This window comes from Vanellus vanellus (genome assembly GCF_965231255.1).
Source record: "Vanellus vanellus genome assembly, chromosome: Z".
Lineage (NCBI taxonomy): Eukaryota > Metazoa > Chordata > Aves > Charadriiformes > Charadriidae > Vanellus > Vanellus vanellus.
In genome coordinates, this window is record NC_138908.1 from 84,353,972 (window position 1) to 84,373,761 (window position 19,790).

Below are 19,790 nucleotides of genomic sequence, written 5' to 3' on the forward strand. Positions count from 1 at the left end.
AACAAGCAAACCTTTTTGTTTCCATTTGCAAAGGATTAAAAAAAAAAAAAAAAAGAGTGTGAGAGAGAGAGACACAGACACACAAAGCCAAAAAGAAACAGAGGATCCAAGTGGAGAGGTATGTGTTATTGGACAAGTGTTTAATTTATGGAACTTGGCTGGAAGAACAAGACTTTGAATTGTACTTCAATAAGTGGAGCTCTTAGAATAAATGTGGCTTGTAAAATTGTTTTACAGTCTGCTTTGCCGAGCAGCCAACACCTCATGGAAACCTTTGAAAAACATTCTGTTTAGAAGCAATGGTTTTTATATTTCATATTTTCTCTATTTGTTTTCCTCTCTGGTTTTATAACTGAAACCATATGCAGGAAAACAGAATTTTTGTGTCCTAAAATATCTACCTGGTCTGACTACTCTTATTATTAAAAAAACGGTTAGCATTTTGAAAATTCTTCATGTATTAGGTACTTGGTTCAAACATTAACATGTCCTTGTTTGATACCCCAGTGAGCTACAGATCTCCCAAATGACCTTGGGATAGTCACTTAGCTGAGATTCATCACCCCTCTCCCCACATATACGCGGTGCAGCTGTGTGCATCTGAGCTGTCTCTCCCATTGTAGACAGCAAATGCAACAGAGATTAGGACATGATTCATCTGTGTAGGATGGGAGGGGATGAATCATGCTCTAGATCCATATATTGACCAGCTCTTCACTGGGAGTCAAGGCAAGCTGCTGAGATATAAACACCTAAGCTGGAGATACCCATAGTTAGCCACACAAGCCCCATCTTAGCTTCTTTGTGCCATTAAAGGGATGAGAAAGACCCTTTGGGAGGGAAATTCATCCCATCTCAAGAACAATGTCTGACCACCTGGGTGAAGTGCCCAGAGCTGACACCAATCAGTCTATGTTGACCATAAAGCGTGCCAAAACTATAAGCCTTTAAATGGCTAAAGGGAGTCAAGAGGAATCCGTCTCTACAAGCACCATTCAGGAGACCCATGGTAAGGAAGGCAAACCCTCCTTCTCCACAGTTACACACACTCGCATGAGTATATGTGCAAGCCGTATGCAAACGGTATCAACACAACTTCTACGCAACACACTATGACAATCCATTAAGTAAACTACGTGCCTCCATTTGGCAGACTGGGAGACACTGCTGCAGCAGAGGGTACTGAAGAAGCAGGAAAGAAAAGCATCGCGTTGGAGCAAAGCGGCGTATTGCATTACATACTACACAGACTGGGAAAGGAAGACGCAGAAAGACTCCAAGACCACATTGTAAAAGCCAAGTATCTAAATAAGGATGTAAGAGTCATATTTAGCTCCATAAGTTAAACTATCTTGATTACTAACTATTGTGTGGTAGTTGCGTTTGTACAGATGTGACAGCCCTGTTCTGGAATGTGGCGTCATGTAATGCCTGTGATAGGAAACAACTTTGCTTGAGCATTTTTTTCCTTTTGGGTGGATTTTTTATTTTTTTTTTTTTAACTTTAAAGGTCTGTGGCTAAGTGTTTCATACCTGCTCTCTGCAATTGTATTGCATTCAACCTCAGTGGCTGTTCTGAAATGCTCTGCTTTGTTCATTTGTTTTCAGTGTCATGGGTTGATCCCTGGTAGAGCTTTGCTTGGTAAAGTCATTACGACTCAGCCAAGCATTCTGTCACCATTCCAAAGTTTTGCCCTCTAGCTGTACACTGTATTTCTTTCCTATTTCTTTATGGTTTCTTATGAGAGCAACATGCTTTTACAAACTGTTTCTTTTCAAGGCCCTTGTTGAGGCCGCGTCCCTTGAAGTCAATGCTTTTCTGATCACCTCTATGCTTTCATAGAGGAGGAAAGAGCAATTCCCCGGGCTTGGCTTCAGGTACCTCAGCAGAAGGCTAAGCTCCCTACACAAAGAGCAGCCCTGGAGAAAAGTTTGCTCAAGTGTTACGTGTCACACGTCACTCTGGTCATGCCCCATCCCACTGTTCACAACCCACTTGTGGGTTGGTCATTCTTTTTCATGGGGCCACCAGCTCACTGCAGGTTATGTGAGGGTGCAACGTGGTGAACATTTTCTCTAGTAACACAAGCCAAACTGAAACCCAGTGCTTACTCTGGGAGGCTTAAAAATACAAGGCTCTGTGCTATCAGGGTCCTGTCCCTCAAAAGCATGCTACAACAGCTGTCTGCCTGGGAATGAGGAGGCACAGGTAGGTCTAGGGATGAGTCCCAACCACCAGGTATTACCCCATAACATCTGATAAATGTTCATAAGAAGCAGGACAGCTCATTACCACACCGATGAATCAGCGTTTGCTGACAAAAGGCCCTTTTCTCAAGGAATTCCCCATCAGCCCTAGGTGTGCCATAAGTGATTCAGGCTCTCATTAGCCCTAATTAGCTAATTGTTCCAATGATTTCTCTATTATTCATGGAGCCTGTACCACTGAGCACAAGCGTATCGACTGACAGGTGCTTGCTGCAAAGAGACAGTGTTTTTCCAGGGTGAGGCTTCTGCAGGGATCGTTTCCACCACTGCCCTCCAGGATCTTCTCTAGCTGTTGCAGCCTCTTGGGCTCCTCTGCTGTAAAGCCCCACAGTTCACCGCAGTGGCAGTATAGAGGATTTCAGCACCCCCATATCTCTTTTTTGTACTACTCCTTTCCCCAAAAAAATTGGGGAAAAAAAAATCTCCTCCAGTCATGTCCTAGGTTGCCTTCCCTTCTGAGGCGGGTGAATGTGCTCCCTTCCAAGCAGAGATTTAGTTCCCTTCTGATCTGCCGGGAGACAGCAAACAGGAATCATAGGAAGAGACTTAATTTTTTTTTTTCTTAGCCCCAGAGCTTTGATGCCCTTCTTGATGCAGATTACAGGCCTGTTACAGATGGCTCAGTGATTTAAAGCTGTAGCCTGGGATTCCAGATCCCACTTCCATAAACTTCAAGGCTGACCTTGGCAAAGTCTCTTAGGCTGGAATTTCTCTTGCCTGAAAATAGCCCTTTAAAAGCTCAGCAACCAGGCTCCCTCTGCAGCCGCTGGAAAGAGAGACACAGACACCCTTTTTTGTGTTGTTTTTTTTTTTTCACATCTCAGATAGGTATGTAAGAAAAGGGACATGAATCACTCTCTGGAGATACTCGCCTCTCTCTGTATTGACTGCAAAGGGCTCTCACATGACTACTTTGCACTTAACCCCTAACAGTTAAATTATGTGAGCAAGGACAAGAATTTTTAAAATATACAAGTCCCACGTCTCAATTGCAGAGGGAATTGAGCAGGGCAGTCTTGTAAATACAAGCTTTAGAAGCTCTGCAGTGATGTTTCTCCTTTGTAAAACCCAACAGTTATTTTTCCTGGTGAGGTTTAACATGAGCATGAGATTTTCAGGTGCTATGAAGACATAGACACAACCACTCAGCGTTTATTCTCCCTGCTGGTAACAGCTGCACTCGGTTGCTGGTGGCGCATATTGTTCACAGCAAAGGGGCCACTAAATTTTCTTTACTGGTGTGTCCCCAAAACTTCAAGATCCTAAGAGGTGCTCTGGTCTCCTTTAAGTGGATCCACTGCAGCTGTCTGAACCTACCTCAACTTTTGCAACTCTTTGGAGAATTCTTCTGGAAGAAACATGAGCAAACAAACAAAATAGGCAACACTGAATATCTCTAATATCAGCCACACCTGCTAAATATGAATATTAAGCTCTAGAGGGAAAACAACCTCTAGGACAGCCAGGTGCTAGCCTGGCATTGCTCTGGAGTCTCTTCTCTGCTTGTGCTGTTGACCTCAGACCGTGTGTCCCTCCCCAAAACCACGGGGTGTTTGACTGGAGCACCCCAGTTAAGCTGTCAAAGAGAGGAAACAGGAACTTTCAGAGGGCAGTTCTGAGCTGAGATGAATTGACTTCCATCTGAAGGTGCCCAAAAGCTACACTGACTACAAGCAAGCCCAGGGCCATGACACATCTTACACAGCCCAGTGTTTATGGGATGAATTCAGGAACAAATATCTGTTTTTCCAGTATGATCTGTCCTCTTCCTACCTCAGAGGGATGCAAATTTACAATACTGACCATGCAAATTTGCTCTGCCTAGAGGACACGTGGGAGGAGAAAGGGGACTCCTGCTCAGTGTTCCCTATACCAATGTTCTCCTGGAAAACCACAAGAAACAAGCCAAAAATGGTAGTCATCAAGGCTGCCTTAGACTGAAACCAGGGGTTGGACTCAGCTTCTGGCCAGAATCAGCTTACAGCTAACAAAAAAAAAGAAGAGCCATAAACCCGCCCGTCCCTCTTCTTTTGCTCCTTGCTCCTTCCTGCACTGAGTGCAGCTGGACAGAACTTGGGAACCTCCTTCCTCACAACCCCATGAGATACTCGTGAGCAAGGTTTGGGGGATGTCCACTCCTTGGACAACCCCATTTGTTGCTTTAGACGACACCAATACCTTCTATAACCCTCGTGCCCCCTAGGATCAAGCAAACTGAGTGCTGGTTAGGGTTACTTTTTTATAGTTACACCTAACGACATCGCTTGCCCCGACATCCAGCCGCAGGCTGACGCTTGTGCATGAAGGTCACCCCAAAGACTCTCGCTGCGGTAGGGACGAGCTGCCGGCAGAGAGAGCCAAAGCACTAGACAGCAAGCGCTGCGCACTGCATTTTGCAGGGCTGCACTTCGCGTAGTGCTGCCAGGGGTGAAGGGAAAACGGTTTTTGATGCTCAAGGACCTTCTTATTAGGGCATTCAGAGCCACAGATATTTTTACCATCTGCCTGTCAACGTTCCTCTCCGTAAAACAGCCTTCCCTCCAGCCAGGCATCCCTTCCCAGCCTGTCCTGCCGCTGCTACAGCCTTTGAGGCTGACAGCCAGCCTGTCTGAGCTACCAAGAAAAGAAAAAAAAAAACAGGCTCCCACCAGAAGGTGGTGCCCATCTTCCACGAAACACGGGGCAAGCACTTCACAACACAGTCCACTTTGGGGCAACACCTCGAAACCCAGCCACCTTCTGACCAAAAATGGTCAGAGTGAAAACCACACAGCAGATGATGCCAGACTCCCTCAGAAAGCCGGGGGGAGGGGAGGGGGGGGGAGGAGGGGGGCATTTTTGCAGATATAACCTGCAGTGTAGCTCATTGGTGTGCCATGCAGTGTATTTTCTCTTAAGGGTTTAGATCTTAATGGGCTTTTTAATGAACAGAGCCCAGCAACTGTAATTAGGAGTTTAATAAAGCCATAATCCTGCCTGGATATTCACTTGCTACTTAAAGAGCACACAGCCCTGAACGAAGGTGCTTATCTCTGTTTAAAACCACACGTGGATGCTGATATCTGTGCAATACTTTGATGCTGCCCCAGTTTGCTCTTGATCATCTATCAAAGGCAGATGTGGAATGAGGATCATGGAAAGGTCATAGATTTGCTGCGACATATGAAGGCACCAGCTAAAAACATCAAAAGGGATACAGGCTCCAGCTTCTCTTCCAGTATTTCCTTGTCTCCTGCTATCTGCTGCTGTACTGGCAATTTGCATTGCTTCCCTCCAGCTCGCTGCTAGCCAAACATCAGCAGGCTCCCTCCTTGGTAGCCACAACAGCATGCAGGTACCGCTTGGTTACTTGGCAAAGGCTGTGTCCCCTGTCCAACCAGCAGCTTGTCACATGCTGCACCAGGAGCTGGAGTGAGGGTGGAATGCTGCCGAGCACCTCTGTCATGTCCCTCTTTCCCCTTGCTGCTCTGTGCCACAGTTCCATGACAGCAGTGGGTCACTTCGTGGTCCTCATCCGCAAAAAGAAGCACCACTGCCCCCGGTGGCAGCACACACCGCTCTCAGCAGTGGTTCAGGAAGGTCCCTTCTCCATTAGACATCCCATCTTTAAAAAAGGGTATCACCAAGGTCCCTTCCAACCTAGGCAATTCTACGATTCTATGGGGCTCTAAAGTATAGCAGAAAGTTGCCAGGGCACAACCCACAAGGTTTTCTAACACGTGGGCTTTGTGATTTACAGTTACCTCTTCTCATCACCCGAAAGAGATGGAGCTTGGAGAGATCGTTGTGGCTGACCGTCCTGGTGAGAGGCAGCTGTACACGGAGCAGGAGCCGAGAGCCCAGGACCTGCTGGGGAGAAGCGGCAAACGGATCCACCAAGTTTTCGGTTATCTCACAGGAGAAATGAAAGAATATGGAGAGTGGATGAAAAGTAAGCAGAGGGGTATGTTTGGGGGTCTCTGGCTAGGAAGATCTAGCTGGGGACATCTGTATTGCCCACAGTACTTTCAGTGCTGAGGCAGGAGATCAGGGGCCGTTCCACCCCCTGAGGCAGCATGGTCCGAGTTCAATGCAAACTTCTGGACTTTTAACCCAAACCTTTTTATTCTCAGGAAGGGGATCTCACTGCACCCCCCCGCGATTACCAAGGCTGCAGGCATAATTCAGCACAGGCAAAAGCCGTCTTTTACACTTAATCAGTTATGTGTCATTAGCACCACGTTCCTTATAGCGGTGCCCAGAATCACACATCGGGGCTGGGGATTCGGTCTGGTTTGTAAGTGCTTTGGATCAGCAACCGTCTCCTCGTCTGTGTGTGGGCTGATGAAGGGGACTTGACTCGTGGTTGTGTGGGCAAAGGCTCTTGTATTACCAGCCTTGGGGGAGCAATAAGCGCTGTGGCTGTTATGTTGCTATAAAATACAAAGAAAGTACTGATCTCAAAGGTTTACTGTCCAGACAGGAACAATACATGAGCAGATGGTCTGCGTTACCCAGAATTATTAGGGATTTGGGGCTATGTAAGACTGTGGGTCCTCTGTCAAGGCTAGGTTCGTTAGCAGCCCAACTCCAGCAACAGGGGAGAAATACGAGACAGCCATGCACGCAGCCAGGCTGTGCAGTGGCTATCGGTGGTGGAGGGCATAGGCTGAGATGCCTCCAGGCAGGGAGCTCAGCAGGCTGGCAGTGTGGTCCCCAGCCGCGGGGCATCACCTCCTCCTGCTTTGTCTTTACTCCAGCGGTCCTTGCTTGGTAGACAGCTTTTCTTACTCAACGTCCTGAAAAGCTTTGGCCACTGCGCACTGGTTATGTTTGAATACGTATAGTTAATACTTGTGTCTAAAACCAAGAGCATTGTTTACATATTTCGCAGCTCAACACTAAGTATTAGTAATAATTACTCCAGAAAAACCTGCTTATTTTTCCCTAAGGAACTCATTCTCCCCTCGTTGTAACTGCCTGGCTCCCCAACAACGCACAGCCTGAGGGACGCCTGTGAAGTCATCCCTCAACTTGTGTTCCAGCTTCTCGGGAGGGTTCTCCCAGTGATGCTGAAGAGATGCGGAGTGGTACCCAGCCTTTCAAGGATCCTCTATTTAAGCTAATCTCATCAGAAAGCAAAACTTGAGGACTGACTGTAAATACAACACAGGGAAGTGGGAAAGGAGGGAGTGGGGGAGAGAGGAGTTTTTAGTAACAAGTCATTGCCCAGATTCAAAAAGTAGTCTGGCACTTCATGCTGTGTCTAATTAACAATCTAAACTAACCGAATTAATTTTAAATATTTAAGAAGATGAAAGCTACATATACACATTGCATGAACATATACATGCAATCAGCCCCTCTTTCTCACTTATTCTCCTTGTACCATGTCTAACCATGGACAGCAGTACAGGGATAGTTACACCTTTCCCAGAAACACGGCAGAAAAAGACTTTAAGTCAATTTGCAGTAGAAGAGTCAGCAGCAAAATGTTCTTGCAGTGCTACAAGACCCTCCTCTGCCCACGGAGATCATTAGTATGTACGTAGATATACATTAGCATGTACATTAGATCACTGCACATAGATGCCCTCAGATGGGCTGCGCTCAACCCTGCCCACATCCCATCTCCCCCCCGCACTCACCTGAGGTACCCAAGATTGGTGTGCGTTTGCTCTGTCCGGGTTCAATAGTCTTCTCTAACGAGCAATGGCTCTTTGTCCTTTGGAAATACCTCTTGCCTCTGAGTACAGTCCAAGCTATAACAACTATTCTCTTAATTTAGGTTCTTCGGTTCCCAAAGTACTTTTTCAACAACTTTGACTGTTTTACTCCATCTCATATACACAGCGCACCTCCATGTTCAGGGTCCTTAAAACAGCCAAAGCGTTTCCTCATCATGTTCCCCCGCCTACATACAAACGAGTTTCAGACTCTGCCTAAGTCCTTCTCTGCAACTGAATTATACACCAAAAAGGGACTATCTCATCACTAAATTTACAGCAGAATCTTAAGCAATCTACCATGCAAGAAAGACTACTCTTTGACCACCATAAATAAAAAAACATTTTTATGAATCCCTCCATGAACTTTATAGCAGTGCCCAGTCTACCCCTATTAGCTTTTCAAGTGCCAGATGCAAAATATGCTCAGACATCAATAAATCAGAGACTGGTTTTACAGTCCTGTTGATACATCGCCTCTGTTCTGTGGACAGAGAGCAACTGCAGAGACGAGTGTGCTTTGAGGGAGTCCTGCTGCAAAGATGCCTTATCACCAGCATTTATATTTTGTCTCCTCCAGATAAACCTCTAATGGTCCAGCTGGTGGACTGGATTTTGCGAGGGACCTCTCAGGTGATGTTTGTCAACAACCCTCTCAGTGGGCTGATTGTTTTACTGGGGATCTTCATCCAGAGCCCGTGGAGGATGCTCACGGGCTGTACTGGAACAACCGTGTCAACACTAACTGCGCTGGCTCTCAGTCAGGACAGGTAGGTGGTATCTCACATCTGGACACTTAATAAAAATTGATCCTTATGTTATCAGGAATGCACTGATGGGTCATAGCCCCACATTTGAGTATGTTAGAAACAGCAGACCGGCTTTCCTTACAGATGGTTTGGAAGCAGTTAGGTGAGGACAGAGCTGTGGTCCAGGAAGAACTGCCCTGTCCCCATAGTTGGCTGTCTTTGTGAGAGCAGACAGTTACCTCTCTCTAAAAGCCATTGTCACAACCACGCAGGTTCTTTGGGTCACAAGGAGCCCCGTAGATCATCATAATTATCAGGCATCGGAACGCGTTACCCAGGCCAGTGGTGGAGTCCCCATCGCTGGAGGTATTTAAGGGTCATGTAGATACAGTGCTCAGGGACATGGTTTAGTGGTGGGCTTGGCAGTGTTAGGTTAATGATCGGACTAGATGATCTTACAGGTCTTTTCCAGTCTAGGAGATTCTGTGATTCTGTGCTAATTGAACAGTCTACAACCCCGTCCACCCCCCTTCCACACACCAGTGCAATGCAATATGGCAGCAACCTCACCGCTTTTTCATCCCTCCCTTACACCCCCTTCACCAGGAGCAGGACATTTTTAAATTGCATTTCAGTGAGTTCCTGTGGCAGGTCACCTCCAGCACAGCTGGCTACCTTGCAAACATTTCTTTCCATCACAGATCAGCTATTGCAGCTGGGCTGCACGGCTATAACGGGATCTTGGTGGGACTGCTCATGGCCGTCTTCTCTGACAAAGGGGATTACTACTGGTGGCTTCTTCCTCCTGTGGCGGTTATATCGATGGCCTGGTAAGTGCCACTTCTCCCCCTAGGGGCAGTTCTCAGAGAATGTGGAGTCATGCTATATACAGCTTAAACACATTGGAAGTCGCCTCTACACCAGCAGCTCCAGCTCCAGTGGCACTGGAAAGAGGCATCCATTGATGCACAGAGCTCGTGAGGCACGTTGGTAGGAGGTCGGGAGCACAGACAATACTGATTATCGCACATGGACAAAGCAGCCCCACTTCAACCCTCTACAAATGGCCCTCATCAGCAGGACGCATTCAGGGGGGATGTCATTGAGCCCACCACCACAACACCTCTTCCTCATCCAGGTGCTGAACGGACCCGGTGCTCTCCCTCAGGCTGAATTCAACATCCCCTCTCTCAGATATGCAGCCAGTCATGAGCAAAATTAATTCCTCCGAGTAACTCCGAATGCCAGACAATGTCCTTTCAGGATTAAATTTACCATTTCTAAATATGGACAGCACTGCAGAATCCATTTAACAGCTTTAACTGAAATTAATTCAAGACTCACATTTTAATCACTGCTAGAGATAAGATGCAAGTCATTATTGCATTTCACCGCTTTTAAGATCAGATTTTTTTTTTTCATATTTTATTTATTTAGTCACTCTCAGCAAAGGTCATTTTGTAACAACCTCTCAAAACCCAGGACATGTTGCAAGAGTGTTTAGTTTGTCTTGTCTGCCAGAATTCCTTGAGGCTTTTTATTCAAACTTTTCTTCATTCTTTTACTTCATAAGACTTGAGGGTAGAGACGAAAGATTTTAAAATTAGACATTTCAGTGATTTTTTCAACTGATACTTTGAATTTCAGCTTTAGAAGTCAGCATTTCTTTAATTGTTTCTCTTTTTCTGACAAGATGTGTAACTGGCAGAAGGTTTGTATTTCAGCACAGAAATTAGGACACTGTTTTCACTGAAGTGCTGATTTTTTTCCTACAGCTACAAGCAACGAAATCTGTAAACTGCTCTGGGAACTGAATTTGTCATAAAAGAATAGACTTCATCTGAGATTATACAGGGAGAACAAAGCATTTTTTCCACTGATAGTATCAACATAACAGGACACAAGATGTTGCTTTTGAAATGTCAAATAATTCGGGTGTGGGTTTTTTTTTTTATTAGAACCAGCTTAATGACTTTCTAGGACTCAAATACAGCTTCTTGAAAATTTCAAGTCTTTAATATCAATTTTTGCAAACTGTGCCATGTCGACTGCTACTCGAGGGTTGACCATAAGAGCTGCTCAGCTCACTTATATGGGGAAAGCTCAGCTGGAAGCAGAAGAACACAGTCTATTGCCATCAAGGACAGGACCCCGGCAAGATACTATCTTGCCAATATGCTTCCACAAAGGCATTCGTGCAGGACACCCACTTCAAGTGGAAATAAGGCAGTCTGGAAATATCCTGATCTGGTGAAGTTTATAGCCCCAGCGCTACAGCCAAGAACTTTGAGGACACTCATGCTACCTCAAAGTTTGTATGCTTTTTATGTGCTAAATATAGTCAATCATGTTTCTTAAGAAGGAGGTTCAGTTTTCAGAAAATGCCATATGATTTTGGGTGGTACCTGGGCAGCACACAGTAACATCAGTCTCATTGACATAAACAGGAACACCAGTCAAGGTCTGGGTCACAGCTGACATGCCACCAGCTCTGTTATAGCGGTGACTTTGTCTTACACTCCATCAGGCTCCATATGTCCTAAGGACTCCACATTCCCCCCAAATAGTGTCTAACATAGTAAATATTTTACATCTTTCTTAATGGAAGATTTTCGATACACTTTGATTACCTCTTCTGCTTTATATCTCTTCTAGAACTCTCTTCTGGTTTCTCTAGAATTCTCTTCTGGTATCCTCCAAACTATTTAAGACACAAAAAGTAAATCGCATCAATTCCAACTCCTTCTTGCTTCATCAAGACAGGAGCTTTTTATACCATCTAGAGTTCTACAAAGTTCTTCATGTGGCATTCCCAAAATTCTGGTTCTGGGAGTCCTGGTGGACAACAGGATGACCATGAGTCAGCAATGTTCCCTGGTGGCTAAGAAGGCCAATGGCATCCTGGGATCCATCAAGAAGAGTGTGGCCAGCAGGTCGAAGGAGGTCATCCTCCCCCTCTACTCTGCCCTGGTGAGGCCACATCTGGAGTACTGTGTCCATTTCTGGGCTCCCCAGTTCAAGAAAGACAGGGAACTGCTGGAGAGGGTACAGCAAAGGGCTACAAAGATGATGAGGGGATTGGAAGATCTCTCTTACAAGGAAAGGCTGAGGGACTTGGGTCTTTTTAGTCTGGAGAAGAGAAGACTGAGGGGGGATCTTATCAATGCTTCTAAATACTGAAAGGGAGGGTGCCAGGGGGATGGGAACAGTCTTTTTTCAGTGGTGCCCAGTGATAGGACAAGAGGTAGCAGCACAAACTTGAACATAGGAAGTTCCATCTTAACATGAGGAGGAGTTTCTTTCCTGTGTGGGTGGCAAAGCACTGGCACAGGCTGCCCAGAGTGGGAGTCTCCCACTCTGGAGACATTCCAAACCCTCCTGGATGCCATCCCGTGCAACCTGCTGTGGGTGACCCTGGTCAGGCAGGGGCTGGGACTGGATGATCTCCATAGGTCCCTTCCAACCCTGAACATTCTGTGATTCTGTGATTCTGTGTTCTTAGTAGATTTTTCTGTAGAATAAGAAACCAGACCACCTTTCTCCACCCATGCCTTAATGCTGTACTGAATGTGTTTCTTCATCGACTCCCTGAGCTCAGCATAGCTAGCAGAGCACTTGCACACTAACCAGAAGTCCTGAGAGAAGGGTGTGGAGTTTATACCATCCATGAATGGATCTGATAGTTTTTGCAAAAAGATGAACAGCATCCTGCTACTATTAGTCTGATGCAGGCTAATGTATTAAAGGTATTCAATACCTGTTGTTTCTAAAAGGAATGGTGGTGGTTTGCATTTGCAAGTTTAAGACCAAAGTGGTAGGCTATTTCACCACTCTAATTGTCATGAACACATTATAATAGTTTCTCTTCTCCTTCTGTTCTCAGTCCAATCCTGTCCAGTGCTTTGGGATCCATCTTCAGCAAATGGGATCTTCCTGTTCTTACTCTCCCCTTCAATATTGCAGTGACTTTGTACTTGGCAGCCACAGGACACTACAACCCCTTCTTTCCTACAACCCTCATCAAGCCTGTAGCATCAGTGCCCAATATCACCTGGTCTGCAATCAACGTGCCACTGGTAAGCTTCACTCCAACAAGTCTACGCTATTTCATTACAAAGATGAGTATGAAGGTATTCAGCTTGGGATAACAGGTTGCCCGTAGAGGTTGTTGAGGCCCCATCCCTGGAGGTGTTGAAGGCCAGGCTGGATGTAGCCTTGGGAAACCTGGTCTAGTGGGAGGTGTCCCTGCCTATGGCAGGGGGATGGGAACTAGATGATCTTCAAGTTCCGTTCCAACCTAAACCATTCTATGATTCTGTGATTCTATGATTCCATAACAATTTCACATGAGTCAGAATGGCTACATATGTACAGCCTGTAGCAATTTACATAGCTCGGTTCAGTCCGTAGAGGACAGTGCCACAAAATCCCCAGGGAAAGTCCTGGCTGATCCAGCAGAAGGGATGACAAAACCTGGGGAAAAAGAGCTGCAGAACCTCTCACCTCACATGAAAGGTGCAGTCCATGCCCCAAAACAAGTCTTCAGTGTTGTCGGTACAGAAGCACGTCTGGATCTGTACTCCTGTTGTCCAGATGTGGTTAAAAGAACATCAGCAAAACAGTCAGTGACAATGTGAAAAGACAGAAGAAACATCCTGATAACAAAGGGACAGAAACTTATTTATACCCAGTCCCCTCATGTCTAGCTCTAGCTCTGGAGAATCACTTCCCCGAAGCAGCATAATATACTTCATATAATATATAGAAACATAGAATCATAGAATTAGTGAGGTTGGAAGGGACCTTTAAGATCATCAAGTCCAACCATTAACCTACCCTGATAAAAACACCACCACTTCTAAACCATGTCCCTAAGCACCTCATCTACCCTTTTCTTAAACACCTCCAGGGATGGTGAATCCACCACCTCTCTGGGCAGCTTATTCCAATGTTTAATAACCCTTTCAGTGAAAAAATGCTTCCTAATATCCAATCTAAACCTGCCCTGACATAACTTGAACCCGTTTCCTCTTGTCCTATCACTTGTCACCAGGGAGAAGAGGTCAGCTCCCATCTCTCTAAAACCTCCTTTCAGGTAGTTGTAGAGGGTGATAAGGTCTCCCCTCAGCCTCCTCTTCTCCAGGCTAAACAACCCCAGATCCCTCAGTCGTTCCTCAAGATAAACTCTAATCAACCTGGCCCACCATGCTATTATTGCCCAGGAAGGTTATCATTTTTCTCCCTCACTAAAGTCACCTTAAAAAGAAAAATTTAAAACTCCACCCCACACACACACCCATCCACCATATTATCATCCCAAAAGAAATAAAAGTCCACCTTGGACCGATGAATTTCAAACCAAATAGTCAGCTAACTCTGGTTTGAAGGGTCTGAGAGCCCACATTTACCCATCAGTCTGACTCAGAGCCAGGGTTGCTTCCTTTCTTTCTAACAATTAGCTTGGACAAAATAACCGCCGTGTCGTTTTGAGGGCAGAGACACAATAACATGCTTTTTTCTACTGGCTGCTGCAGCTCTTGCAGTCCATCCCAGTCAGTGCTGGTCAAGTGTATGGTTGTGAAAACCCCTGGACTGGAGGCATCATCCTTGTTGCTTTACTTATCTCCTCTCCACTTGTATGTTTACATGCTGCAATTGGATCAACTGTGGGGATGTTTGCAGGTAAGAAATATTTACCATAGTAATTTTTTAACCAAGGTATCTTGATGCTAGCCATTACATGGCTCTGTCCAGACTTTAGACTTGTGCAGGCTTGGATATACTTGAGACCACACTCCCATTTTTGAAACTGTCTCTAAATTTGGAAGGTCTTACTGAAGGTCACACAACATGGTGAAGGCAAGAACAGAACCAGATTTCCTTTAATCTTTGGATTTGTAATGAGATTTGTAAAACAGGCAGGTGGTTTGTTCCACCTAGCTTAACCCTCCTGCCATTGGATGTGATGAATCCCATGGAGATGATGATAAAGACACCTAGAGGAATAGTTTCAGAACTGATCTCTTGCCACCACAAGTGTTTTAAATTACCGGGACATGCAGATGTCTACCTCAGAGCTGATCAGTCAACGAAAAGAAACAGACTTTTCTGGGATGCAGTTGATTCTATCCTGCTGCAGATTTGTAACAATAGCTAAATGAGCGCCACTCGAAACAGCCTGTCTCTCCACTAACCAGAGAAACAATCTTAAATTAAGAGAGATGAATCTGGCCCTTGAAGTTAGGCAAGATTAATGCCACTTATGTGACCGACTGTAATAAAAAAATACGATTGAACAAGCATACTCTGAGACAACAACCTTGGAAAAGGCACAGTCATCCAACAATAAGCTCTCTGTGCTCTGAAGCCCTTTGTACAAGACATGAGCTCCCTTATATTTGTGTTTTTTAACAAAACTATCCATTATTTGTATGGTTAAGAACATTTGGCAAGGTTTGTACAGGTCTGATATTTAATCTAGAAGAGAAAGGTCAGGGGAAAGTATCTGGGGATAAACGTGGCAATAAAACAGAAGACAAATGAGGACATTATACCAGGAAATGTATTAATCTTAAGAGTGACATGAAGGTGGCCCATGCACTGCATATTGTGCTCTTCTTTTTACTGGTGGTCCTGAAACCACTGAGAAATCCTGCAGAAGTGCCTATGAGCATTGGCTGGATCTCCATCTGTACTTCTGGGGGACTAACTGCAACTCACTCAGTGTATACATAGGAAGTTTTGCCTGAAAGAAACCTTTGAGACTGGGCCAAATTCCAACCCTAGGGACATTAGCAGAGCTCCAAAATAATGAGCTTCATGTTGATTTCATCCTTTTTCTTCCTGTGCATCTTATGCAAGTGTGAGCATGGGCAAATTTGTCTAGATGTCATAGGGAAGAGATGACGGATTCCCAGCAAGTGATGGGTCCTCCTGCAGGTGCCTCTCATCCCTGACCTGACAGCCTCGCCTTTTGTCTTGCAGCACTGAGCATTGCATCGCCATTTGACAGCATCTACCTTGGCTTACACAATTACAACTGCGCACTCGCGTGCATTGCAACTGGGGGCATGTTCTATGCCCTGACCTGGCAGACTCATTTGCTGTCACTTGCCTGCGGTATGTATCTTTTTCTTAAAGGGAAGACAAAAATTGATGCAGCCGGGCAGACTATGGGTAGTACAGGTTTCGAATCAAATACCACTCTGCTGCAAAACTGGGTCCTATGCAAGAGCTGTTTCTGTGATGGCATCAGAGTTGATCTTGGATGTGCAAGCTGCAAGTGCAGAGACAAGGGCCTACCAACATCTGGAGAGGGTGGAAGTACTGTTTGTGAAAGGAGCACAAGCTGCGCCATGAGCAGAAGTTTAACAAATTAGCCACCCAACAGATTCATAGAAGCAGCTTTTTCACAACTGTATGTATCATTAGAGGAAGTGTGTCATAAGAAGAGAGCTGTTGCACAAGGTCAGCTTAAAATCCATCTACCCAAAGGCCCCATCTCGTACAGCAGCCAAAACTAGACTCTGTGTGAAGAGCTTAAGAACAGTGTAGCATATATAAAATACCCTTGAAGATTCACCCAGCCTCCGACCATTTGAATGTCAGCAATTTCCTGCCCTGAGCACAGTTTGTGGATTGTTCCACATCTTTCCCTTCCTTAACCTTGTCCTTGAGTGCCTTATCTCCTGCTTTGCCACCTCTGAGGCCCTGGGGCCAGGAGGCCCACTGCTAACTGCTTGTGGTTTGAAGCCACAGGATAGACAGTGGCGGAGAATTTCTGTAATGCCCCACTGCACACAGGTCAAGTTGTGCCAATTGATAAAAGAAATACCACCACCAACTGCTCTTCATTCACCATCCATCTCGACAGAGCAGACAGGGCTCCATGTAGGCCATACAACCACATGCAGCATTGGTGCATTTTACCTAATTGTTGAATTCTAACATTAATCCTCACATCAGGTAGCTGGGAGGATATTTTACTGTGTATTTGGACAATATTATTATTTCTAATAGTTTCTTTGGGGAGATGAAAAATATTTTCCTCATCTTGAGCTGTCTTTGGTCTTCTTTTCTCAGCATTATTTTGTGCCTACTCTGGAGCAGCTCTTGCTAATGCCCTATCTGTGGTAAGTTGGGGGGGGAGTGGAATGTATAGGGGTTTTTTGTTTGTTTGTTTTAACTGTATTTTGATTCTTTATGATATAGTGTTAAGGAAATGCCTCAAAATTCTCCCTATCAGTTTTGACCACGTTGAAATGAGAATGCTGCAGCCAATGGTGGGTCTGGTACAGATTCTCTGTCTGTTGAATTCTGCACTTGTAGACTCTGATAATAATAGTTCAAAGACCATTGGAGCATGTCATCCACAGCAGGATTGTGCAGGTATATGTGAATCCCAACAACAGCAAGCAGTTTGAGACGCAGTACTCAGTTAGAGACAATATCTTTGAACAATTTCCAACGGTCTAAATTTTTCCTTGCTTCTTCCAAGATCTTTCTGCCACCCTACCCACAGACATTATTTAAGTTTTGTCTGGATATGAGAATTAGAATCAGGGGGAGACTGTTCTCTTAAAAACAAAATTGTCATATCTGGACAGATCAAGAAAGACATGAAGCCAGTTTCTTAAGATCTGAGAGATTAAAGCAAAACCATATTTTAATCAAATTGATTTAGTAACTTAAAAGAAAAAAAAATTTAGAACGAGCAGCTTCATGCACTAAATGTATTCATCTGGCATCCACTCGGTACCGTGTAGGTCCCTGCAGATGGGTTGCTTTGTTAAGCACACCTGGTTTTGGGATGCCTCAGGAAAAAAAAAAAAAAGAACATTTACTTTTTCTTCTTGTGATCTTGGTTTTTGGCACACCCCAAGTCAGGTCAAGAGGTAGGGTCATAGAGCAAGACTGAGGGTTGGATTCAATACCAGTAACACATGAGCATTGAGGACAGTCAATGATGGACCTGATGAATTTAAAGGTCCCTTCCAACCTCAGCAATTCTGTGATTCAATTCTATGACAGTCAATGTGTGTGAATAGTTCTCTCAGTACATGACATTTTACAGGACAGTGAGGGTAGGACTCAGCTCATTTATTAGAGAATTTAAACATCTACATGTGAGCTGGGTGTCCTGGCTTTCATTACAGTCAGCAGAGCTCTGGAGCCCAATTCAGTTGTTTCAATATTGGTACCAAATGCAATTCTGGCCAACAGCTGCATCTCCAAAAGGACTGAGGTTTCCAATGTGGAATGCCTTACATAGCCCCGTACATTTCAGATAAACTAGCTAGCTCTTTGTGAGCAGCTGTATTGACATTTGGTAGCAGAGGATCTTCCCACACCTCCAGTGACCATCAGGAACCTAGCTCACATGTAGCCCCCACGTATGCTCCTGCATCTGGGCATATTTCTCTGGATCTGAATGGGGGATGCTGTATGGGGGTGGCTGAGGAATCACAGAATGGTTTGGGTTGGAAGGGACCTTTAAAGAGCAACTAGTCCAACCCTCCTGTCATGAGCAGGGACATCTTCAACTCGATCAGGTTGTTCAGAGCCCCGTCCAACCTGACCTGGAATGTTTCCAGAGATGGGGCATGTACCACTGCTCTTGGAAGGCACATCCTGTGTCACATTGTCCTCAGGGAGAACACAGGCTCTCCCAGCTTCTCAAATGCAAGAATTTAGCAACAGGAAGAAGTAAGCAAAAGGAACTTGCAAAGAGAGATACCAAAAGGCACCTGTCTGTCTGTCCTTTCCCCTTCCAGCTTGGGCTGCCACTCTGCACGTGGCCTTTTTGCTTCTCTGCACTTCTCTTTTTGCTGATAAACTCAGACAACCCAGCCATCTACAAAATCCCTCTCTGCAAAGTCACCTACCCAGAAGCCAACCGGATCTACTACCTGAGAATGAAGCGAAGAGCATCGGAGAGCAGGAGAGAAGAGCAGAAACGAAAGGAGCAGAAACCCTCCGGTGACTCAAAAATAAGCACAGGAGGCACCCCCCTGTGCACCCCCAAAACCCGCCATGCTTACTGATTTCAAATGTCCACAAGTGTATAGTTTTGGGGAGGTTTTTCATATGCTAGCCAAGCACATCATAGCCACAAACACCACCTTCGGCAGCAGTCCGCAGGCCGGGGATTCGGCTCCATGCTCTGGAGGAAACATGATTTGCCCTTGAGCTAAGCTTTCCAAAAAGCACTCAGGTAACACAATAATGACTGCCGTATCCATCCACATGCTGTTAACTTGAAAGTCACCTCTTATCAATAATAATTACAAGAATAGGCAGAAGAATATTAATGCTGAGAAGCAGCTGCATTTAATTTCAGATGTGTAATTTAACAAAATAAATATGCTGGGAAGGCATTGGTATCTAATAATAATAAATAATGTAAGAACTATGTCAAGAGCTGCACTTCAAATAAAGAACATGTATATTTGAAAGCGGAATAAACAGACTGATCTCTTCCTTTCTTGTGTCCCATCAATGTCTAACCCTCTTAATCCCTTTTAACAGCTACAACACACACAGGTAAATATTCTTACCGAGTGCATGCTATTTTTGGTGCCAGCTCCCGACTCCTTGTTAAGTGCCGAGACAAAGCATACATATTCATACCTTCATTATCAGACCAGAAAAGGGACTAGCTAGCAACAACCAAATATTTTCCTTCTCCTAGCATCATCTTCTATCTTAATAGAAGACCTCTCTCCTGTTGAAGGCAAGATGGCAGCTCTGAATCCCTACACACGTCCAGTGGGAAACAGGAAACCTTCACATACAGAATGAGATAAATATTTACTGCTGATGGCAGTTACTCTAGTTCTTTCTCTGCTCTTCCTATGGGAACAGTTCTCTTGTACTAAGCCATCAGCAATGAACAAGCCACAGGCTCCCCTTGATGTTTCTTGGGTGTCAGACTAGGGTCTTCTCATGGGTCTTCAGTGTCTGACCTGCCCCAGAGAAACCTCACGAGGCATCATCAGAGTTAATCATGGGAAACTGAGGACCCTCCTGCCAATATTCTCCCCAGAGGTTGGTTTCTCACAGGCCTAAG

General features: G+C 45.1%; 1 protein-coding gene across 1 annotated transcript in view; it reads left to right on the plus strand.

Moving 5' to 3' along the window:
- Positions 1-6,033: 6,033 nt before the first annotated feature.
- The window catches only part of LOC309683710 (urea transporter 2-like), a gene marked incomplete at its 5' end in the record, with an annotated part of 38,945 nt that continues 25,188 nt past the window's right edge, over positions 6,034-19,790 (plus strand). The window contains 8 exons of the mRNA XM_082498032.1: positions 6,034-6,199; positions 8,554-8,743; positions 9,424-9,552; positions 12,606-12,798; positions 14,257-14,404; positions 15,707-15,841; positions 16,805-16,854; positions 18,496-18,756. Coding sequence (XP_082354158.1) covers positions 6,034-6,199; positions 8,554-8,743; positions 9,424-9,552; positions 12,606-12,798; positions 14,257-14,404; positions 15,707-15,841; positions 16,805-16,854; positions 18,496-18,756 — 1,272 coding nt within the window. The remainder of the gene's footprint in view (positions 6,200-8,553; positions 8,744-9,423; positions 9,553-12,605; positions 12,799-14,256; positions 14,405-15,706; positions 15,842-16,804; positions 16,855-18,495; positions 18,757-19,790) is intronic.